Source organism: Molossus molossus, unplaced genomic scaffold (assembly GCF_014108415.1).
Source record: "Molossus molossus isolate mMolMol1 unplaced genomic scaffold, mMolMol1.p scaffold_m16_p_16, whole genome shotgun sequence".
Taxonomy (NCBI): Eukaryota; Metazoa; Chordata; class Mammalia; order Chiroptera; family Molossidae; genus Molossus; species Molossus molossus.
This window is the reverse complement of record NW_023425351.1, coordinates 18449273-18474775: the sequence shown is the minus strand read 5'-3', so window position 1 is coordinate 18474775 and position 25503 is coordinate 18449273. Positions and strand designations below refer to the sequence as shown.

General features: G+C 37.3%; 1 protein-coding gene across 1 annotated transcript in view; it reads right to left on the bottom strand.

Moving 5' to 3' along the window:
* The window catches only part of RAB2A (RAB2A, member RAS oncogene family), a 92269-nt gene that overhangs the window by 44016 nt on the left and 22750 nt on the right, over nt 1-25503 (bottom strand). Inside the window, exons 2-3 of the mRNA XM_036263758.1 lie at nt 12864-12935; nt 3277-3344 (exon numbers count right to left, since the gene is read on the bottom strand). Of these exons, the coding sequence (XP_036119651.1) occupies nt 3277-3344; nt 12864-12935 (140 nt within the window). The remainder of the gene's footprint in view (nt 1-3276; nt 3345-12863; nt 12936-25503) is intronic.

The window sequence follows — 25503 nt, the reverse complement described above, 5'->3', positions numbered from 1 at the left end:
AAGGAGAGAAAGGGAAAACTAAGAAAGCAATCCTATTTACAATTGTACCAACCCCTCCAAGAAAACAAACAACAAAAATAACATGAACCTAAAAATAAATTTAACCAATGATATAAAAGACCCATCTGTATTTGAAAAATTGTAAGACACTAAAAAAAGAAATTGAAGAGTGGAAGCATATACCATGTTCATGCATAGGAAGAATTAACATAATTAAAATGTCCATACTACCCAAAGGACTCTATAGATTCAATGTAATTCCTATCAAGATACCAATGGTGTATTTCACAAAACTAAAACAAATATTTCAAAAATTTATATGGAACCACAAAAGACCCCAAACAGCCACAGCAATCTTGAGAAAGAAGAACAAAGTTAAAGGAATCACACTACCTCTTTTCAAACTATACAATCTACAAGGCCATAGTAATCAAAACAGCATGGTAATGGCATAAAAAGAGACATGCAGATCAATGCAACAGAGAGCCCAGAATAAACCCACGCCTTTATGGTCAATTAATAGTCAACAAAGGAGGCACACATACAGTTGGGTAAAGACAGTCTAGTCAATAAATGGTGTTAGGAAACGTGGATATGTGCAAAAAAAATGAAACTAGACCTCCTTTTTACACCATACACAAGAATAAACTCAAAATAGATGAATGACTTAAAATTCAGACTCAAAACCATAAAAATCCTAGAAGGAAACATAGGCAGTAAAATCTCAGACATTTCTCATAGCAATATTTTTTCTGATATATAACCTTGGGCAAGGGAAACTAAGGAAACAATAAACACATGGGACTACATCAAACTAAAAAGTTTGGTTTTAATTTTTTTTCTTTATTGATATTTTTTTTGAGAGAGAGGAAGATAAAGGGAGAGAGAGAGAGAAACACTGATGAGAGAGAACATTGAGTGGCCGCCTCCTGCATGCCCCCCCCTGGGGATTTGGCTCACAACTTGGGCATGTGTCCTGACAGAGAATCTAACCAGAGACCTCTTGGTGCGCTCAACCACTGAGCGACACCAGCTGGGCCAAACTAGAAAGTTTTTGCACAGCAAAGGAAATCATCAACAAAACGAACAGACAACCCACTGAATGGAAGAATATATATAAATTATACATAAATTTATAATTTATATAAATTATAAGGGGTTAAAATTTATAAAGAACTATAAAACTCCACACCAGGAAGGCAAACAATCCAATTAAAAAATGGTCAAAGGGCCCTGGCCAGTTTGGCTCAGCAGTTCAGCTTGCGGACCAGAATCCCAGGTTTGGTTCCCACTAAAGGCACGTATCTCAGTTGTGGTTTGTCCCCGGCCCTGGTTGGGGATGGGGTTGGGGTCATGTGGGTGGCAGCCAGTCGATGTGTCTTTTTCACATCGATATCTCTGTCTCTGTCTCTCTGTCTCTCTCTCTCCCTCCCCCTCTACCTGAAGATAAATGCAAAAAAAATTCTTCGGGTGAGGGTAAAATGAAAAAAAAATGGTCAAAGTACCTGAATAGACACTTCTTCAAAGAGGACATACAAATGACCAACAGACATGAAAAGATGTTCAATGTCACTAATCATCAGAGATGCTGATTAAATGAGATATCGCCTTACACCTGTTACAATGACTATTATCAAAAAATCAACAAACAGCAAGCACTGGCGAGGATGTGGAGAGAAGAGAACCCTTGTATACTGCTGGCGGGAATGCAGATTGGTGTGGCCACTGTGCAACGCAGTATGGAGTTATCTCAAATAATTAAAAATGGAACTGCCTTATTACCCAGCGATTCCACTTCTGGGAATATACCGTAAGAAACGCCAAATACTAATTCAAAATAATACATGCACGCTTATGTTTACTGAGGCGTTATTTACAATAAACAAGATCTGGAAGCAGCTCAAGTGTCCATCAGTAGATGAGTGAATAAAAAAGATATGGTACATTTACACAATGAAATACTTACTCGACTGTAAAAAATAAAACTCTTACCTTTCATGACAGCATGGATAGACCTGGAGAGTATTATGCTAAGTGAAATAAACCAGTCAAAGAAAGACAAACACCTTAACAAAAAAACAAAATAGAAACAGACTCATAGATAAAGAGAATAGAATAACAGCTGTCAGAGAGGAGGAGCTGGGGGCTGGATGAAAAATGTGAAGGGATCAAGCTAACGAAAAAAAGAACAACTCATAGACACAGACAACAGTATGGTAATTACCAGAGGAAAAGAGGGATTGGGAGGTAGAAGAGGATAAAGGGGGGAATAAATAGTGATGAAAGGAGACTTGACTTGGAGTGGTGAAAACACAATACAATATACAGATGATGTATTAGAAAATTGTACATCTGTAACCTATATAATTTTATTAACCCATGTAATCCCAATAGATTCAATAAAAATTTAAAAAATATATAGCAAGTAATAGGCATTCAATAAGTGAAACACAGAATTAGGATCGAAAGCAAGGTGGCTTCAAGTGGTTGGGACTAAATCAAACTTTTAAAATTAATTAATGGCCCGGCCAGTGTGGCTCAGTGGTTGAGAGTTGACCCATGCACCAAGTCGCCAGTTCAATTGCCAGTCAGGGCACATGCCCAGGTTGTGGGCCAAATCCCCAGTGGGGGGTATTCAGGAGGTGGCTAATCAATGTTCTCTCTCATCAATGTTTCTCACTCTCTCTCCTAAATCAATAAAAAAAAATTAATTAATGAACTGTCAGATCAAGACTCTATGGTATTGACATTCATCTTTTACCTCACATGTGTACTTCAAACATTGCTGGTTTTTCTTAAAAACACAGTTTTGGCAGTCTTTACGTTTAGACTACAGCCTGAGCATTCACTCAGATATGTTCACCAACATCCAATAACTGGGGTACATCTGTTGAAAACACTGCATAAGAAAAACTGATCTTGCCCTTGCCAGTGTGGCTTAGTGGTTGGAGTGTTGTCCCATACACCGAGAGGTCTTCGGTTCTATTCCCAGACAGGGCAGACACCTCAGTTGCAAGTATGATCTGTAGGAGAAGCAACTGATGGATGTTTCTCTCTCGCACTGATGTTTCTCTCTCTCTGCCTCTGCCTCTCTCTCTAAAATCAATAAACATATCCTTGGGTGAAGATTAAAAAGAATAATAATAAAGAAAAACTAATCTTTTCTGGTACCACATTTCATCTCATGGCTGCAGGGGTATTAGTATTTAACAAATCCTAACAGGCATAAAATAACATAAAAAAAATAAACATACAATGTACTTTTGCTATACTTACCGTATCCCATATCTGAAGTTTTATTTGTTTCCCATCAATAGTTATCATTCGAGCACCAAACTCTACACCTGAATAGAGTAGAAAATGATTTGTTACACAATCGAGTAGGAATATATTTCACATGTAAGGGTTAAAACAAACAAAAAAAGATGTTTAGTTCCAGGACATGCTATGCCAGGTGATATACAGATGAACTTTAACAAACACAGCTCCTATCCTTAGTAAATGACATAAGCTAAGGCCATAATTAAAACACTGATAGTCGAAGCTAGTGTAGTCAAAAAACCAATATAAAAACAGCTAGAAATGAGATTTAAGAACCATAATTATTAGTAACAAATATTAAGATCTCTTAAAAACAATATCATATAAAAAAATCACCTAAAAGGATAGAAAAATTTCAACCAAGAACAGTCTTGGTTCCCAGTATGGGCTACCAATTAGGAAAGAAATCTCCAAATCTGTCCTTTAGAGATAACCACTGTTAAAACATATTTCCAGACACTGCTCCATGAACAGAAACACACACACAAAGAAGTATACAATTTTATGTAAAAGGGAATATATAAGTACTGTTCTGCAATTCCTTTTCAGTCAAAAATATGTCATAAGCTTTATTCCATGGCAAATATCTTTGCCAATAGTAAATATATAAAATTTTCTGCATACATTTTCAGCTTATGATTATGATTTTACACAAATTGCAGGTCGAAGAGAATACAAACTTTATACTTACAGGTTTACTAATTTGGCTTTTCCCCTGGCATTTATCATCTCTTTTGAAAGTACTAATTCAATCACCAAAAAAGGAGAAAAAGAGGGAATGGTTTCAGAAGAGCAAACAGCTGTGAAGACAATTTTGAAATAAGTCTATCACTTGTATCACACCAAATCGTTACTGCTTGGAGTGTGTTCTATCAGTATTTAGAGCAGTCAGGGTGAAGGAAAGAGACACAGGATCCCCAGAAACCAGATGTCTTCCTGGCAGGAAAAGAGCCTCTAGTTGCCCAGGAAACGGCATACTGCCCAGTGTCAGAATTCCATTTCAGCATCTCCTTTAATTCCCCCAACTGTGATTAGTAGGGTGAAATAAAAAGGTAATTTGTCCTCCCATGATAACTTGATGGAGTTTTTACTCCACATTTTGACAGTTATTCCATCCTACTGGCATACTGAACACCAAGAAACTAATGGTATGTTTCTCAGACTTAAAAGTATAAGAAAGCTAGAGAAAAGAGACCCAGGAGTCATGATGCACTAGAATGAAAAATGCAGAATTTTAAAATTATGCCATATAAAATCATTACAGTGTTTACAAGTCTACCTAGTTATATACATACACATACATTCACTTAAAAATATATATGGCCCTGGCTGGTATGGCTCAGATGGTTGGAGTGTCATCCGGATTCCCAGTCAGGGCACATACCAGGTTGCAGGTTTGATTCCCGGTCAGGGCACGAATGGGAGGCAACGGATTAATCACATGCATCTCCACCCCCCCCCCCTTTCTCTCTCATATCAATAAAAACAAATCCTCGGGTGAAGATTTAAAATAACTTTTAGGAAAAAAGCACGTATATACATAGTAATATACATGCTATGCCACAAGGTAAGAGGGCACACAATAAAACCTACCAGCTTATCATTAATGACATAAAAATGAGACGAGTTGATGGGGAAAAAAAAACCAGTGGTACAAATGTTCTATGAAGTATCCAGTATTTTAAAGGAATGTATTAAAATACAAACTACTACATATCAGCAAGGTATTTGACAAAATGAAAGCCTTTTCATGAATCTATTGTTTTTAGCCACAAATGGAGAGAGAAATCCTATTTTTCCTTCCACTGTCATGAATAGACTTTTAACCAAATACAAAAAAAAAATCTGTATTGCTCCTTGGCATTCCAGATTTCTTCAATCCAATGCACAATGTAAAATTTGGCAAAACAAACAAACAAAAAACAACTACTACAAATTAGAAACAGGCCCTTGACTGTTGCCAAGGGTGGGCAGACAAGGTAGGCAGGGGCAAGCAGATGCTTCTCTGGAGCTGACACACTGAGCAGAGGGATAAAGATACTAAAACTGAATGGCAACCATTCCATCCTAGCAGATGAAAGGCTGAGACAGCCTCTGCTGCAAGACCACTGTTATGGTTCCTGTTTCCAGGGCTCTAAGATGCTTCATTTCATTCCTGGCCATTTCCAAGTCTAAGTCTCCACCCTCGTGTGGGTTCTTTATAAAACTCCAGATAGTCTAATATATTCCTTTTACTTAACTTAGCCATAATTGGGTTTTCATGTATATATAACTCTTTATTCAAAGTAAGTAGATAAAAGTTGTTGAAGCTTAAAGTGTTTAAACAAAGATTTTTGCCTCTAAAAATATATCCAATTTTTAAAAAATGTTACATAAAAACCAGGATTGTTTCTAAAGTAGGGAAATGTCAGAATAAAATTGATGTTTTAACTTCATTTATCAATAGGGTTAGGACAGAGAATTTAAAAAAAACCAAAAACACCAAGAGGCAGAGAAACTAGTTAAAAGGTTACTGTACTACCCACCCAGGAATAAGATAAAGAATGATGATAGAAGGGAAGTCTGTTTTCCTATCGAATAAAACAAAAATAGAATTCAATTTCAGCTGCAGAAACATAACTCTTCTATGCTATGTGGCAAAAGAAAATACAGAAACCTAAAGTGTCCTAGGAATTTTAGCAACAAACAAGCAAAACATCAAGAAACCTTATTTCTCTAATGGATTGTTAAAACTTTTAAATCTTTTTTCCTTAAACACACACACACACACGCCTGAGAATTCTATTTAAAAAAGCTTCCCTTTTTTTTTTTTTTTAAATAGACTAAACCATCATCCTCTATGCCCTTGAGGCTATCTTCCCAGGTACATTTTCAATTAACAGACAATTTGGCTGCCAAAGAAACTGTCTGTGGAACCAAAGGCAAGGTCTCATTTACCTGACATTGTCAGGGAGTGATGCTTATTTTTTCAAATGCTATTCACTTCTAACCTTCCACAACAAAATACTCAGAAGGTAAAAACACATTTTCTAATTGTCTCTCGATCATTATCATGCTTGCATAATAAGTACTTGCATCCTTGCATAGTAACCATTTATTGAACATTCAATAATCAATATCTATCTCCTTATTGTGTTTCCCTGGGCAAGTTATTAAAATCACTTCTGTTTCTCAGTTTTCTTATCTATAAGGTGGTGTTAATGATACCTACCTTATAACATTTTTTCCAAGATTAAAAGAATTATTACATACCAAATAGAACAGTGACTGATACAAAGTATTCACTATGTCAGCTATTATTATTCCATATTGTACACCAAAATTTCTAAATCACCACTCACATAACAAATGATGATACTCCCTACGAGCAAGGGCCACCTGTCATAGCCAGGTGAGTGTAGAGGTCCAGAGGCAAAATGTGACTCCTTCTCCCAGGTAGGGCTGCCAAAGCAGAGAGCAAACTAGGTATCAAACAAGAAGTCAGGCTGAGCCTTCCTTAGACCAGCATGAGAACATATGGGCCTGTACCTGAAACCCAGACATTGCAGAGGTTCAAAATTGAACTTGGGAAGACTTTCCTAATTGTAGAAACAAAGAGGAAACAATATATAAAAAAAATAATTTCCTCAATTTTCTATGAAAAATAAAGAGCAAATACCATATTTAAAGGTAAAACACTAGAGGAATTCAAATTACACCGAGAAAAAGATTATAATGCCCTCAATTTAACTTATAGTAGCAAAACAAAAAGGTAGAAAAGTATTAGGTAAGGAAAAAATTGTGACTTCCAGATAAGACCAAAGCATGTACCTAGAACATGCAAAAAAATTAATTTAATAACTAAAAAAATCCTATTCACAATCGCAACAAAACATAAATACCAAAATGAACTTAAGAAAAACACACAAGGCCTATATAAAGAAAACTGTAAAACTTTACTGAAGAGCATTTAAAAGGTTGGAATAAAAACACATATTGTATAGGTAATAGGTAATCTCAATACAATAAAAACAAATTGTCTCCAAATTAACTGATAAAGTTAATAAAATTCTTATCAAATTTTAAAAGCCCCTAAAAACTTTGCAACTTGGCAAACAGACTAAAGTTTATCTCGAAGAATAGATGCACAGATTAAGAACACTTATAAAGAAAAAAATGTCAATCACATATTACGTATACCACAAAGATACTACAAACACCACAGTGTGATACTGCTTCATGAAATAGCAGAAAAACATTAAATAGAATATATTTGAGAGTCTCCAAACAGGCTCACGAATATTCAGAGAGGTAACATATGATAACGGTGATTGTTCAAATAGGAAAAAAGAAAGATTGGCTTATTTAACTTATAGTGTGGGATCACAAATTATATAGGGAATAAAGAAAATCATACTACACGACCAAATACCAGACGAAGTACAAATTTATAATATCAGAAGGATATATAAGAGAATATGACTGGAGTTTTTGCACTGGGGAGGCTTCTTCAGTAAGGTTTGAAACCATGAAAAAAAATCAATGGATTTGACAAAAGAAAACCAGTAGTAAAAGGTGCAAAGATACAAACATGTAATTAAGAGAGAAGACATAAAAGTGGTTCTTAAACATATAAACAAAAATGCTCAGCCTCACTAAAAAATAAAGAACTGAAAAGTAAATTAACCATTCTTCACTCTCCTATTCACAAACAGTAAAAACAGTAATAAGTACAACAGAGGCAAGGGTGAACAGAATCAGGTATTTTAGTACACCAGTGGAAGAAGTGCAAATTAGAAAAGCTTTCTGAGTATTTATGAATATATTTTAAAACTCTAGAAGGTGATACACATGCCAAACTCTTCACAGTGGTTGCTGGAAGGCAAATGGCAAGTTATACAGGAAATTTTACTTTCTCTGCATGTTTATGTTTTCATAGTAATCACACCCTGTCAGGAAAATATTTAAATTTTAAAATTCAGGTACATAAGCTTTGTGAGATCTAAATTAGATGCTCACAAGAGGTCTTTTATATTATCTTCCTAGTTCTTGGCAGTATTATTCTAAGTAACTCAAGTTATCAGAAAATGGAACGCCAAATAAATGAGGTGTCTTTTTAACTGATAGACTGTGGGGAGCCTGATAGAAATGATGATTCAATTCTACCACCTTTCTCCCAGAAGTATACTTTCATTTCCAGCAGTCATTTCTTATAGGTTGAACGGTTTAAGGAAATGGGGGAGATAAGTAGGAAGGTAGAATCAACATACAATGGCCTACTAGACCAGTATTTGTCAAACTGTTCATTAATAGGTAGTGAAATAAATGTAGTGGGAATTAGTGGGCTATAACTAGAGTCATTTGTAAACAATATAATTGAATAACATTAAAGAAATGCATGTATTAAGCACTATATAATGTTAAATGTTGCTTTTGAAGCTCTCCCCCACCAGATGGACAGTAATTAATTTAGCAAATGTTTATAGAGTCCTTATATATGTACCAGGTGCCGGAGATACAGCAAAAAAACAAAATAGATAATTCTGCTGCAAAACTTTATACAGGTGGGAGACAATGTTCACTTACATTTAGTTGTATAAAAAGTTAAGGAGAGGTAGGCCCTCTCTGGAGTAGGCTCACACCTTTCTTCCCTCTCAGGCATGCAGCTTTACTTCTCTCTCCTAAATTCTAGGGTCCCCAAGAGATTTGCAACTAGGGGTGCAATGGGCAGCGGCAGCTCATGCAGGGTTAACCCCCTGAACCTGCTTCCAAGACCTCCTTTTCTCTGACTTTACGGTGAGCTAACAGCAGCCCAGCCATGGCTCTCTTCTGTCCTGTAACATTTCTAGAGGGCTACAGCAGAGCACTGCCTAGACTCTCCTGTTGCTTCTTCTATCCTAAGCCCTTCCTTTGTTTCACTGTCCCCAGCTTTAATAAACATACTCTTTAAAAAAAAAGAAGAAAAAGAAAGTTGAGGAGAAAAAGAAATCTAGGGGCAAGAATGAGTGTTGAGTGTGTGTACATGTACACCTATGAAGATCTGGGAGGAAAATAATCAGGAGCTGTTTGGGATATGTAAATTTTGAGATGCCTATTAGATACCCAAGAGTGGAGATATTGTATAAACAGCTAAATATGTGTATAGAGAGGAAAGAGCCCTAGTTAAAGTGGGTTCAAGAATGAATGGAGCCCTGGCTGGTGTGGCTCAGCAGTTAGAGCGTCAGCCTGCGGACCAGAGAGTCCTGGGTTCGGTTCCCGCTAAGGGCACGTACCTCACTTGCAATTTGTCCCCACGCAGGTTGGGGTCGTGTGGGTGGCAACCACTCAATGTGTCTCTCTCACGTCAATGTTTTTCTCTCTCTCTCTTCTCCCCTCTCTCCCTTCCGCTCTATCTGAAGATAAATGCAAAAATGTCCTCGGTTGAGGATTAAAAAAGAAGACTGAATGGAAACAAATTAGAAATAGAAAATATGGTCTATTCTTTCTGAGATCTTTTGCTAAATGGAGAGGAAAGGATTAAAAACTAGAAAAGAAAATAGCCATGAAAAATAACCATCAAAAAAGGGAAAAATTAATGACAGCTGGAAAAAAAAAACGGCTGAAGCAGTGTTCTTAAGTGGGCCTTGCTAGCAACTTAAGAGTTCATCCACAGTAACAAGGAGAAGGGAGAGTTTATGGGCACATACAGGTAGATGGGCCTATGTAGTGGTAGAAACCTGTGAAAATCTTTTCTACAATACTTGCCTCTATTTCTGAGTGAAATAGTAACCAAAGTTATGACCTGAGAGCGAGAGCGAAGACAGAAAAGGTGCTGCATGTTTAAAGAACAAGAAGGTATACTATAGTTATACAGGAAAGTAGAGAATAAATGGACTGGAAATAAAGTATAATTGTCAGGCAGTTCGAAGTTAGTGTCCAAGAAATTAAATTAATATGACACTAGTTAGCATGGTTCTGTGTTTTTCTCCATGCAGGCATGAAGTATGAATAGTTAAATTTAACCCATGGATTAACTACAAGAGTGTGATGAAACAAGACAAGCGGATGGGAGAGTGTATGCAGGAGTGATTATAATGACAATTATAATGGTTAGAATTAAAACCGGGTATGGAGGAAAGTTATGAGAGAGAGGCGAGAGTGAAAAGATGGTAGGATCAATAAATTATAGGTTTGATGGGGTAACTAAATTGTTAGGGTTAGGAATCAGAGGGTGTTGGCTAAAGGGTGGGAGGAATATAATCAAACAGTCAGGTGAATGAAAATAAAATTCTGAAGTAGCTGTAGATAATGGTAATGACAAGGTCCTGGGTGTAACTATGATAGCTGATATACTTCTGGAAGTAAGATCACAGGAGAGAAAGTAAAGGAACTGAGTGGCCAGGATGTTTGTGGGGGTGTGCTCAACTGTGTGTACATGGTCAACATTACAAAATATATTTTTAGCTGGGTAATTAATATTTAAAAGCCATTGCTTCAATGCTTTTCAAACTTTAATATTTGTATGAATCACTTGTAGATCCTTTTCAAATACACAATCCGATTCAGTAAATTCTTTAACAAGCTCCCCATGATACTGATGTCGTTGGTCCAGTGCAATAGTCCTTCAATAGCCTTTGAGCAGCAAGGCTCTACTCTGGACCTTCAATGTAATTATATCCAGGAAACTATTTATAAACTGCTTCTTTGATCCCTATCATAACAATTTTCACTAAGATAGTAGTCAAAGGGTAAGGAAAATCTCAATCTTGACCCACCTTTTTTATTTCTTCTTTTCTACCATTTAATTAATACTTCTTAGTCATGACCCAACCATAACTTTTCACCTTTCAGGCAAAGGCAAGTATGCGGCAGAACCAAATATTTAAACAGAGAGAATTTAATGTTGAGAACTGATTACAGTAAAGGAAGAGCTGAGAAGCCCAAAGGAGAGATGGTAAAGCAATATTACCAGATATTAGCAAAGCAGGAAGCTGCTACCATCCATTGGCTTTGGGCTAGAGCCATGGATGACATAACAGCTAACCCATGCAGAGAGAGAAGAGAAGATCCTTGGCTTCTCTTTGCTTTTAGCCTTCTATCTCCAGGTGCCTCCCATCAGCAAACCCAGAAGGGAGCCAGCTGGTATAGTTATACAAGTTACAGTTTTCCAAACAACTCCCTTTGGTCTACTCCCTTCTCTTCACAAATATAACCTATACCAATTTCTGACAACAGGCTCAGGCATATCCTCTCCATCAGGCATGCCATAATAATTTAGAAATTTAAAGGTATATTTCAATGAAAAGAAAGTCACTTTTGTTTAGTATCGTATACTAGCTAATTGCCTCAGGACTGAGTCATGCCTAAGAGATGGGTACCAAGGTTCAGACTTATTGAGCAAAGAGCAGATTCTACACAGATATGAGCTCACCAAAGTTAAACTGTGTCATGAGGACCAGAAATAGTAGTACTGTTTTACCAACCATTATTATATATACTTAAAACTATCAAAATAAAAATGGAATGTGAATATTCTTACTAACAGTTGCTACCTAGGAAAATTTTATATATCCACAAAATACATGTGGCTTGAAAATATTAATTGGCTTAGTAATTTGATTCATAAACATTTTATCTTTGATTTGGTATTTTAAAAATACACAAGACATGAGAATTAATTTGCTAGCAATAGTGAATTAATACATACTGAAAACAAGCAGTCATTGGCTAATAAGATACATTAAGCTATCAGTTGTAAACCCTAACTAGATTACCAATTACCTTATTTTTTTCATAGTTGACTAATTTCTACTTGTTAATGGGCTACAGCCATAGGGTAATAATACAGTTAGATTCTTTAGCTTTTAAGGTATAAATATACTTATTTTTAAACAAATGCAACCCTGAAACAGTATTCTTATTTCAAGTTTATAGTTTTTCATTCATTTTAATTTTATACTTTTATATATTAATGAGAAATATCACTAATAAGAATAGCTAATATTTGCTGGCAACTCCTTTCCAGTAACTGTCTCATTTATTCTTCACAACTGAGGAAACTAAAAAATGCTTGATAATAGTTTTTCTTTTTAAGTAATTATAGGTAAGCCGAGAACACTTATCATGCTGCCAACCACTGTTTGAATGCTTCATATTTGTTAACGCATTTACTGTTCACAATAACTTGGCGAGGCTGGTATTACTATTATTCTCATTTTATAGACAAGAAAACTAATGAAGTGGTCAAGTGGCTTGCCCAGCTAGTTAGTGGCAGCGCCTTAATTTGACTCTGGCAAGCTGGTGGAAGAGTCTCTACTCTTACCCTATGTTATACTGCCTCTCATTTGTTTCATTATTAAATAAAATAAAATATATTAATGTTTTGCTACATTCCAATCACTTTTACAAAGTTGGGTAATATTATTTTTATTATACTTATATTTTAAAAAGCGATGGAGACTGAACAAGTTGAGTTTCACCGATTTTTTTTTGATTCATTACTAATAGATTGGATCCCTCTTAGCACATTCCATTTCCACTACCCAAAACTTTTGAATGCTTCTCATGTCTTTTATAAAACTTACCGATAGTAAGGTCATGCACTGGTTGAAACCTCTTGTCTGTAAACTGTAGCAATAAGCATGATTTACCAACACCTGAAAGTTAAAAAAAATAAATAAATTGAGACACAAAACTCACAGAAATTAAGAAATTTTACGAAAGCACATGGAAAACAGGCAGCCAGGCAGAGTTTCTGGTGCTCTGTGAACAATCTATTACAATTTCTCAGTGCTCTAATTTCTTGAGAAATTAGAGGACCTTAGAATTTGGATGGAAGATGTTAACCAATCCAGAACACCCTTTTCATCCATTCTTATTCATTCAACACTACAGTCTAAAAGATGAAAAGTGGCAGTAACTCCTAGAGGATAACTGAGGTTCCCTCAGTAGCTCCTAGAACATTATCATACGCAGTTAAGTGTTCACGTTTCCTTTTTGTGTAGTAGTAAAAATATTTAAAAACAATTTCCTTTTTTGGCAGTTTATCTTCTTTTCTACAAATAAACAAATATGCTAGCAGTGTTTGGAAAAAGATGCTTGTTGTATTTTCTAGTACATTTCAGGATCAACTCTAATCTGAATTGCATTCCTTCACTCTACCACCAAATTTCACTGCATTAAGGTTATGAAAAACTTCCACATTCCTAAACCGAAGGTCTATTTTCTATTTGTCCTACTTGCCCTCTAATGAGAATTGTATATTGAACATCACCACCACCTTCCTATTCATTTTCAGGCCTTTATTCTCACACTAGACCAAGTCCACTTATTTGATAACATCCTGTACTTCTACAAAACTCAAAAGGCAGTCATCAATTATTCATTCATTTTACTCAAAAAGTCTGTATTGAATGCTAACTATTCACTGTGCTAGGGACTTGAAGATAACAACTGTGTGGAAAATTACTATACTTCCTTCTTTATAGTCTAATACAGGTAGAGAAACAGGATGGATGCCCATATAATCTATATGAACTGTAATTTGAATAATTATAATAACCACCATTTGAAAGAAGAAAATAAAGTGTAACTTATTAGGATGAGTAACAGAAGAGATTTAATTTAGACTGAAGGGCTAAAGATCTTTCTGAGGAAGCGACACTTAACCTAAGCTGTTCAATGTCTTCTAGATTATAAACTCATGAGAGAAGGACAATGAATATCTTGTTTTATGAGAGATAAGGCACTTAATTTTGCTGAAGGATTGGCCCTAGTGCCAAATATTATAGACTGTCAAAATGACCCTGGACGCCCCGGCCGGTTTGGCTCAGAGGTTACAGCGTCGGCCTGCGGTCCATAGAGACCTGGGTTCGGTTCCTGCTAAGGGGGCGTACCTCGGTTGCAGTTCGTCCCCGGCTCTGGTTGGTCATGCAGGTGGCAGCCACTGGATGTGTCCCTTTCACGTTGACGTTTCTCTCTCTCTCTCCCTCCCACTCTATCTGAACAAAAAATGGAAAAAAATGTCCTCTAGTGAGGATTAAAAATAAAAAAAGGCCCTGGACTGTTTTGATCAGTGGTTAGAGCATTGGCCTGCGGATCAATGAGTCACAGGTTCAATTCTGGTCAGAGGGCAGGAACCTCAGATAGAGTGGGAGGGAAAGAGGGAGTTAGAGAGACAAAGGAAAACATCGATGTGAGGGAGACACATCGACTGGTCACCACCCACATAACCCCAAACAAGGATTGGGACAAACTGCAACTGAGGTACGTGCCCCCTTAGCAGGAACCAAACCCTGGTCTCTCTGGTCTGTGGGCTGACGCTCTAACTGCTGAGCCAAACTAGCCAGGGTTGGAACAAAGTAATTTTTAAAAACTGGTGATGATTCTGTTTTTAAAATTATAAGACAACTTTAAGATTTGAAAGAAAAAGCATCAACTGTAATTGAGAAATTAAAAACTGATTTAAAATACATAAAAATATGAAAAAGCAAAGGTTAGAGAAGTAGAAGGGCCACTTCCTAACAACTGAAGAAAAATGTTGTTCAATTATCATCCTGAAATCACAGCTGCATATTGTCATATACTACACTAGGTCCTAAAAAAAAAGTAACTAAATATGAATAACCTATTTCATGATTTAATGTGATCCACTGAAGAACTATGTTTTGTAGTCTTATCAAAGAACCTACAGACCTCAAACACAGATCATACAGAGATATAGTTAGTTTGTTTAAATATTAGTAACTTATTTTGCAAACACAAAACTTTATTCTTCTGTGTTAACATTCCAAATTGAAAAGCATATGAACCATGACAAACAATACTCTGCTCTTTTTAAATTAAATATTCATAACTCAGCAAGCTTTACAGTTCTTAACACTATTCAAATCTACTTGCATTGTCCAGGCCGGTGTGGCTCAGTTTCTCTCTTTCTCTCTCTGTAAATCAATAAAAGCATGTCCTGCCCTGGCCAGTTTGGCTCAGCAGTTAGAGCGTCGGCCTGCGATCCAGAGAGACCCGGGTTTGGTTCCCGCTAAGGGCATGTACTTCGGTTGCAGTTTGTCCCCAGCCCTGGTTGGTCATGCGGGTGTCAGCCACTGGATGTGTCCCTTCACGTCGATGTTTCTCTCTCTCTCTCCCTTCCTCTCTCTCCCTCCCACTCTATCTGTACAAAAAAAATGGAAAAATATCCTCAGGTGAGGATAAAAAAAATAAAATAAAAAATAAAAAAATAAAAGCATGTCCTTGGGTGGAGGATAAAAAGTAAAATATATTTAAAAAATTTTTTTTTAAGTTTCAAAGAAATTTACCTGTATTATTTCCTAACCTGTGACTTTGGACAAATTACAGAAACTGAAACCCATTTCCACATGTGTAAAATAGCAAAAAGAAAACAGCATTCTTACTTCAAATAAACATCATGAGGCTCAAATGCAAGAATTCTGAATTTTGAAAATTCAAGTTTTAAAAATGTTAAGTTGAGGATTCTTCAAGATAAATACAGCTGAGGAGCAAAATCTCATAACCCATATGATCTTGAGTATAATTAAATATATTTTCTAAAATTAATTGAAGAAAACATTCACAACTTAAATTTTTCTTTTGAATAAAATGACTTCAGAGTTGTTTTTATGCTATTAATTTTCCACACATCATCCCCTTACATCTAAAATAGCAATCCTCTCAATTACTTCAATTAGTCACTGAAGTGGCAGACTACTGTAGTGGGTTGAACAGTGGCAAAGTCGCCCTGGCTGGTTTGGCTCAGCAGTTGGAGCGTCCGCCTGAGGTCCGGAGAGACCCGGGTTCGGTTCCCGCTAAGGGCATGTACCGCATGTACCTCGGTTGCAGTTTGTCCCCGGCCCTGGTTGGTCGTGCGGGTGGCAGCCACTCGATGTGTCCCTTTTGCATCGATGTTTCCCTCTCTCTCTCTCCCTCCCACTCTGTCTGTACAAAAAATGGAAAAATGTCCTCGGATGAGGATTAAAAAAAAAGAAAAGTGGCAAAGTCCTAACCTCTAGAACCTGTGATCGTGGCTTAATTTGCAACAAAAGGATCTTTGTTGATGTAATTAAGGATTTCAAGAAGAGATCAGCCTGGATTTAGGTTGGGGCTTAAATCCAATGACACATGTCCTTAAAAGAAAAATGCAGATACACAGGAGAGAAGGCCATCTGAAGACAGAGGCAGAGAGACTGGAGTTATGCTGCCACAAGCCAAGGAACACCTGGAGCCACCAGAAGCTGGAAAAGGCAAGGAAAGATTTTCCCTGGAGACTTCAAAGGAAGCATGGTCCTCTCAATACCTGGATTTCCCACTTCTGACCTCCACAACTGTGAGAGGTTAGGGTTGTTTTTTTTTATTTTAAGCCCTAAAACAAGTTTGCGATAATTTGTTACAAAGCCCTAGGAAACCAATACACTTATCTATGACAAATCATCTTTCATTCCTCTTTTTCGTTAGACTTTTAAGTTGTTAGTTTCCCAGTCTTTTTGACTCTGTCTGCAATTCCTAATGTAATCAGTAAAGTGACTCAAACACCAGAAATATTAATAGTGAGTGATAAAGGAGAAAGGAAATAGAGAATACAGGGCATTTGTTTGAGAAATCTGCCACGGAAGGCTAAGAGAGAAGGTAAGAGATAGTCACTCAAAAAATATTTATTGAGTACTTAAAAGTCCAGGCACTGAGCTTAGTAATAAAAATAAAGAAATTAAATAAAGTTCCCAAAAGGATGTGGCTTTAAGAATGCAAGACACCTTTTACCTGACACTAAAAGGTATAGAAAAGAGTATGCTGACAAGGCTGAAAGAGTTACTAAAGAATCAATAAGATGAAAAGGAAATAAATAGGAAGATATGGAGAACCAACCCTCCTTCCTTTCATGAAAACCATAGACTATTTCTGTATCTTTGTTTCACAGTATTAATGTACTCAAACATGTCTTCTGGGATGAGACCAAAATCATGAAAATGAGTAAAGCAGATAACCTTAGCTGAAAAGTCTCTGATTCCCAATATTTCTTACACACTGGGCTTTTGGTACATATTTATTAGCATACTTCAATTGTTCTTTCTCCAATACTCAGTGACTTCCTGTCCACTTAGCTAACAGCTACTTAACTTTAAAACTTAACCCAAGTGCCATATAACCTCTAAGAAGCTTCCATAATACACAACACTTACCTTTGCAAAGTGAGTCTGAGATGATCTTACCTACACTAGGTGTGGCATGGCCTCTAGACCTGAGCTCAGAACAACAGATAAAGAAGTCAGACCTCACTGAGGGGTAAAATTCATTTTAAAAACAAACTTAGGAAGAGCTCCAACCATAGTATTTACTTAGCCACTATTTGCTGAGCACCTGCGGACACACAATACAGAGTGGAGATGGCTTAACTTGAGTAGTACGCTTTAACTTTACTACTTAACCTGCATTCCTTTTTTGTTTGTTTGTTAAGAACTGTTTATCCACTTTCAAAGAGAGAAACATCGATCTGCCTCCTGCATGCCCCCCACCAGGAATTGGGGCAGCAACCCCTTGATCCGGAATCTGACCAGGAATCAAACAACCTCCTGGTGCATTGGACAATGCCTAAGAAACTGAGCCACAATGGTCAGGGCTACCCTGCACTTTTTATGAAACCTTTTTACTTTTACCTTCCTCAAAGTTTTAACTCCCCCTTCCCCTACATTTTTATATAATGTCCTTTTTCTGTCCAGGATCCCACCCAGGATACATTACATTTGACTGTCATGTGTCCTTAGGCTCCTATTGGCTGTGATATTTTCTCACTTTTCTTGTTTTTGATGATCTTAACAGTTTTGAGGAGTACTGCAGAATGTCCCTTAATTGGGGTTTGTCTGATCCCCCCCATAATTGATAGAGTTATGGGTGTTCGGGGGAAGATCACAGACAGTACAATTTTCATCACATCAAAACAAGGCTATTTACTATCAACATGGCTGATTACTGCTGATGCTAACCTTGATCACCTTGCTGAGGTAGCTTTTCCAGGTTTCTCCACTGCAAAATAACTTTTTTTCTCCCTTCCCTTTCCGTAATATACTCTTTGGAAGGAATCACTATGTCTAGTCCACTCTTTTGGAGAGTGGACCTTACCAAAGTTTTAACCTCTGTATTTCCCCTGACCTGTTTCTCTTTGTATGATGTCATCTGTCAACCTCCACCCCAATATCCAATCTTCTGGCCCTTCCAATGTTTTAACACTGACACATATTATTACTTTTATATAAAAAGAAAAAGAAAAAGGGTCCATATTTGAAATATGCACTCTTCTGAAATGGAAAGTGCCTGAAAATTACCTTCATCTTTAATTTTTTCACTCCCTATAATACTCTTCCCTAAACCCTGTTGATTCTAGTTTTCATTAGTAACATCCTCTTCACCTTCATTACCATTGCCTTAGACCTTTTACTTGAACCTTTGTAATAACCATCTAATTACACCCCAGCCTTTTTATCTGTTCTACATATGACTGCACTCGGAACGGATGAGAAAAGAAAGATGACAAGGATTACCTTTAACATCTAGTCTCTGCCATTGTACTACAATATAAATATATATGTACATATGCATGTATGTGTATACGTATCCCTACTTTAATCATAACTCTAGTACTGTACTCTTTCTTTTAAAAATGTCTATCTTGCCCTGGCTGGTTTGGCTCAGTGGTTAGAGCGTCGACTCGCGCAGTCCAGAGAGACCGGGTTCGGTTCCGCTAAGGGCACTTACCTCGGTTGCAATTTGTCCCTGGCCCCGGTTGGGGTCATGTGGGTGGTTACCACTCGATGTGTCTCTCGCACACCGATGTTTCTATCTCTCTCTTCCTCTCACCCTCTCGCTCTATCTGGAAATGAATGCAAAAGTGTCCTCAGGTGAGGATTAAAAAAAAGAATTAAAAATGTCTATCTTTTTTACTGTCCAGAGAACAAAGTTCAAACTCTACTTAACCTGTCACAACCTAGTACCTACCTAGGTCCAACATGTTTATTTTTTTTATTTTTATTTTTTAATCCTCACCCGAGGACATTTTTCCATTTTTTGTTCAGACAGAGCGGGAGGGAGACAGAGGTAGAGAGAGAGAGAGAGAAACATCGACGTGAAGGGACACATCCAGTGGCTGCCACCCGCAGGACCAACCAGGGCCGGGGACAAACTGCATCCGAGGTACGTGCCCTTAGCGGGAACCGAACCCGGGTCTCTCTTTACCGCAGGCTGACGCTCCAACCGCTGAGCCAAACCGGCCAGGGCTGTTTAATGAATTTATCTTTCCAGCCTTATTTCCAATAACCGTCTGACACTAGGTCTCTACTAGAATTAAACTGGATGATTTATACCAAGGAAGGTATACGTTGTGGCACTTAGCAGATATGTAATAAGTGACAACTACCTTTCTGTTTTGTCTTACTTTTACATTTTGATCATTTACCATTTCTAAACTTTTTCTAGTACTTCGATCAGAGCCCTTACCTCATTCTATCAGCACTGCTAGATTATAAACCCCTTAATGGCTGAGATATATCTAATTCTTTTTTTTTTTTAAATCTTCATTTGAGGATATGTTTATTGATTTTAGAGAGAGAGAGAAAGGGAGAGAAAGAGAAACATTAATGTGAGAAACAAAGATCTGTTGCCTCCCATATACACCCTGACCAGGGATCAAACCTGCAACCTCAGTATGTGTCCTGACTGAGAATCAAACCCACAACATTTTTGGTGCTCCAACCAACTGACCCACCCAGCCGGGGCCACTTTTTAAATCCTTCATAGCACTACCTAGTCCTGTGTTTTACATTTGGTAAACTTTGCTGTTGGTGAACCACAAAAGTTGAAGCGCAAAGTGGCAAGGGACGACTGTATATTTATCAAGAATCCTATTTCGCGGAAATTCGTTTATCGCGGTAGAGTCTGGAACTGATTGACTGCGATAAACGAGGGCTGACTGTACTCGATTACATTTGGATCCTGTGTATGACACTGGTAGAAAAAGTTGTTTCAGGTCTCTAGGCCTTGTTTGCTTAATTGTATAATGGTTATCATATGACCATCTACCTTATTCATAAGGTTACTGTGAGGAATACCACAGTTAGCATGTGGAGAATAAAAGTGATACTATATCTGCTTCTTTTTCGTTCCCCAATGCCTAAAGGCAGGCTGACACTTTATTCCATGCTAAGGCCAGAGTATTCTATACATACTTTATTAAACACTTATCACATTATATTTTTATTGTCAATTTATACATCCATCTTCCTCCCTTAACAACAGTTAACATTCACCTTTTTGTACAGTAGTTCCCTTTACTGGGGGGTATGTTCCAACACCCCCAGTGGATGCCTGAAACTGCAGATAGTACTGAACCCTGTTTGCACTGTGATTTTTTCTATATGTACATACCGATGATAAAGTTTAACTTATAAACTAGGCAAAGTAAGAGATTAGCAATAACTAATAATAAAATAGAAACATTGTAACAACATACTGTAATATAAGTTATGTGACCGTGGTCACTTATTTCAGGGGATCCCTTGCTGAAATATTCATAGAGGTACAAAGCTTTCTGGTACAACACATTGCTGTCAATTGTAACATATTTTCTGCTCTTACCTTCCACCTACAAACTTAAAAGTCTTTTACATCTTACCTAAGCACTTATGAATTGTACCTGTAACTTATGCAGTTCTAGGCAGAGCAAAATTAGCACAACTTTCTGTTTCCTTCTTCACAATTTCACGGACAGAAGATCTGTTCTTAGCATAGATCCCAGCAATCTCAGCACATCATTTTTTTATTAAGTTGAAAACTTTCACCTTTTCACTTAAAAACAAAACAAAACACTTTATGGCTTCTTTTTTGGCATATCCGAATTGCCAGCATCATTACTCTTGTGCTTTGGGGCCATTAGTAAACTTTTTAAAAAGGTGACTTGAATACAAGCACTGTGATACTGTCACAGTTGATCTGATAACCAAAATGGCTACTAAGAAACAAACTGGCAGCAAGTGTCTATGGCGTGGAGACACTGGACAAAGAGATGATTCATGTCTGGCAGGATACAGTGGGACAGCATGAGATGTCATCACGATACTCACAGTTTAAACTTATAAATTGTTTATTAAGTTACTTCTGGAACTTTCCATTTAATATTTTTGAACCCTCAATAAAATCCTATGTTACTCAGTGGGCCTCAGCCATGCTCCTTTAAGGAAGTCTGGATACCAGATTTGTTCCTTCCTTCCATACTCTGCGTCAGTCTTACGGGTAGTAACTATGCCCTCTATCTGCTGTAACTGTATTCTTCAGTGTTCTCTTTCCCTCTTAACCAATTTTCCATTATTCTATTTCTACATTATAGTGAATGATTCTTTACGTTAGACTTTTCCTGTTCAAATTCCTGTGTGGTTTCTGTCTCCTAGTTAGACTCTTAACTGATAAATCTAGAATGATTAATACATACTTTATTAAGATAGGCCAAATTTAATTTGAAGATAAATGTTTCTGAATATAAGAAAGAGTCTAGATTTTCTTAGTAAATACCTAGTTTGTCTTTTTTAGTGCAATATTTTCACAAATACAAAGCTATATGCAATTTAAATTTTTAAAAGCTGAAAAATAAAATGGAGCATTTGCTAATTAGGGAATAAATGATAGACTATTTTAAATCTAACAGCAAGTCAGATAGCAGAATGTGGTAAAAAATAGCATCATTTTCTATTCTCTCCCAACTCCTGAGAACTTCCCCCACAAATTTTTTGTAATGGTGGAGAATGGCTAGAGTGTTTGAGAAGAATCAGAGTGGAGAAAAGTGAAGTACATAACCTTTCAGAATCTTAGAATGTCACAGCTTGCTGAAATCACAGAGGTCCTCTCTGTGCATTGATTTTTTAAACAGTAGGCTATAACCAGTTAGGTCATGAAATCAACTTAGGGGATCACAACTAGCATTAAAAAATGATTAGAACAGCCCTGGCTGGTTTTTCTCAGTGGTTAAAGCATCAGCCTATGGGATACAGGTTTTATCCCTGATCCTGGTTAGGGTCGTGTGGGAGGCAACAAATTAATGTGTCTCTTTCACATCAACGTCTGTCTGTCTGTCTCTCTCTCTCCCTCCCTCCCTCCCACTCTATCTAAAAATCAGTAGGAAAGTATCCTCAGGTGAGGATTAAAAATAAAAAAATGACTAGAAGAAAATAGCAAATATTAGACTGCATGTGCTATACAAGGTGAGGATAGTACAGTTTGGAAACTTTTGTTCTATATATATATATATATGCACTTACATATCTAACACTGGGTTACAACATATTGGAAATTACTTTCTAGTATTTAATCCAAACACACATCCAATGAAAGAACTCATCTACAATAATTTTGCTAGTATTCATGGCAAAATAAATCAACTAAAGAATTTAGGATACTTCTGTGGCTCAGTGGTTGAGCACTGACCCAAGCACCAAAAGGCTGCTGGTTCAATTCCCAGGGTGGGAGGGCATGCAGGAGATGGCCAATCGTTCTCTCTCACTGATGTTTCTATCTCCCTCTCCCTCTCCCTTCTTCTCTCTCTAAAATCAATAAAGAAAAAAAAATTTTTAAAAACAATCTAGAATACTTCTATTCTCTCTCTTTTTTAATCCTTACCCGAGGACATTTTTTCCATTTTCTATTCAGACAGAGAGGAAGGAAGGGAGGGAGGGAGGGAGGGGGGAGAGAGAGAAAGAGAGAGAGAAAGAGAAAGAACCATCTATGTGAAAGGGACACATCAAGTGGCTGCCACCTGCACGACCCAATCAGGGCCAGGGACAAACTGCAACCGAAGTACATGCCCTCAACGGGAACCGAACCCAGGTCTCTCTGGACTGAAGGCCGACATTCTAACTGCTGAGCCAAACTGGCCAGGGCTCTATTCTCTTTTAATGAACATTTACAAGGATAGGTATCAAGGGGGAAATTTGAGTAAATCATCTGCTAGCAAATTTAACATAGTAAAATAAATACAACTTGGACATCATGATTTATCCACCAGTTGACAATTCTATTACACAAACCTCTTTGTAAAAAGATTTTTCCATTAGGTAAAATTAGGATGACCCTATAACCTGGTTTGCCAGGGGTAGGCTTAGTTACTCCTGTTGATCTGATAAAGTATGGATCTGATCGGAAGATATAAGTTATATGGTTTTCCTAAAACACTGACCAGCAGCATCAGCAGCATCAGCATTATCCGGAAACTTGTTAGAATGCAAATTACTAGGCCCATCCCAGAAGTACTGAATCAGAAACTTTGGGGTGGAGCTCTGCAATCTGGTTTACCAAGCTCTCCAGGTGATTCTGATGGGCAGTAAAGTTTCAGAACCATTACCCTAGACACAACCAGCTAAAATGCTAGTTTCAGTGTCCAATCCTCTTCAGTTTAGTTTTCCAGCTACAACCAATCTGAAGCTACTACATGGTTATATAACAGATAAATAACTGAAAATGCTGGAGATATGTTTTACCATCCGTACAGGTGAAGTTCAAAACATAATTATCTTGGTTTCCACTTAGTATCTTTGGCAATTACCAATCTTGAAATAACTGGACTACATGCTACCTGTCAAATAATCAAAGAATCACTTCAATAAGGACATTTCATTTTTATTGCATCTATGAAGTCCTATAACCAAGTTTATGCTAATGTACTCTTGTCTTATTTAAAATATCTGCATGGTCTTTGACTATATGAAGGTGAAAACATGCTCTCTCTTCATACACAATCTTACCTGACCATAACAGTAAGTCTGTGAAATCAGTAAAGTGGGAATGACAACCTTATTTTTTCTTTTTTTCTTTACTGAATTGAGACAGAAAGGGAGGGAGAAGGAGAGAGAGAAACATTGATGAGAGAGAACATCAACTGGCCGCCTCCTGCAGGCCTTCCACTGGGGATTGGGCCCACAATCTGGGCATATATCCTGATTGGGAATTGAACCGGAGACTTCTTGGTGCATGGGTCAACGCTCAACCATTGAGCCACACTGGCCAGGCATGACAACAACTTTATTTTATTATTATTATTTTTAACCTCACCCTAGGACATTTTTGCATTTATTTTTAGATAGAGCTGGAGGGAGAGGGAGGAAGAGAGAGAGAGAAACATCGAAATGAGAGAGACACATCAACTAGTTGCCACCCACATGACCCCAACTCGGCTGGGGACAAACAGCAACTGAGGTATGTGCCTTTAGCAGGAACCGAACCTGGGACTCTCCGGTCCACAGGCCAACACTCTAACCACTGAGCCAAACCAGCCAGGGTGACAACCTTATTTTAAAGATGAAGAAACTGCCCTGGCCGGTTTGGTTCAGCGGTTAGAGCATCGGCCTGCGGTCCAGAGAGACCCAGGTTTGGTTCCCGCTAAGGGCGTGTACCTTGGTTGCAGTTTGTCCCCAGCCTGGTTGGTCGTGCAGGTGGCAGCCACTCGATGTATCCCTTTCATGTCGATGTTTCTCTCTCTCTGTTCCTCTCTCTCCCTCCCACTCTATCTGAACAAAAAGTGAAAAAATGTCCTCAGGTGAGGATAATAAATAAATAAATAAATAAATAAAGATGAAGAAACTGAGGCTTAAGTGATATGCCTCAAGTTAATAATAAACAGGCAAAACTGAAACTCAAAATTGGGTTTTTTGATTCTAAATCATATTTTCCATCATACCATCCAACCTCCTGAATTTGTTCTTCTCAGTTACTTATTACTATTCATAACCTATACTTCTCCTAATTAAAAAGAATTTTATCATACTTTCCAGGTATTAAAAGCAATACTAAGAAGGAGGAGAGAACATTTATAAGCTAAACGACTCTGACCGGGCAAAAATTTAATGAAGAAAGAAGGTTTAAAAAAGTGAATACAATTTATTTGACATTGACTTTACCCCAAACAATAATGTTCCAGTTAATATCAGGTCTATTAGCACTCTTTAATCTGACCATTTTCCTAATTCTTTCATAAGCAAAGATGCCAAATAAGAAGTACACATCTCAGAAATACATTTCAATGAAGTAGGATTGAAGAGGATTTTTTTTTCAGAATGCTATGGAAGGTGTTTGAATGTAAATGTCCACTATAATCATTGTGCTATAAATTTATTGTACATTATGTCTAAGTAGTATGTTATGATACAAATGGGTATCAGAATTAAGGCTGTAAGCAAAAAGAACTAT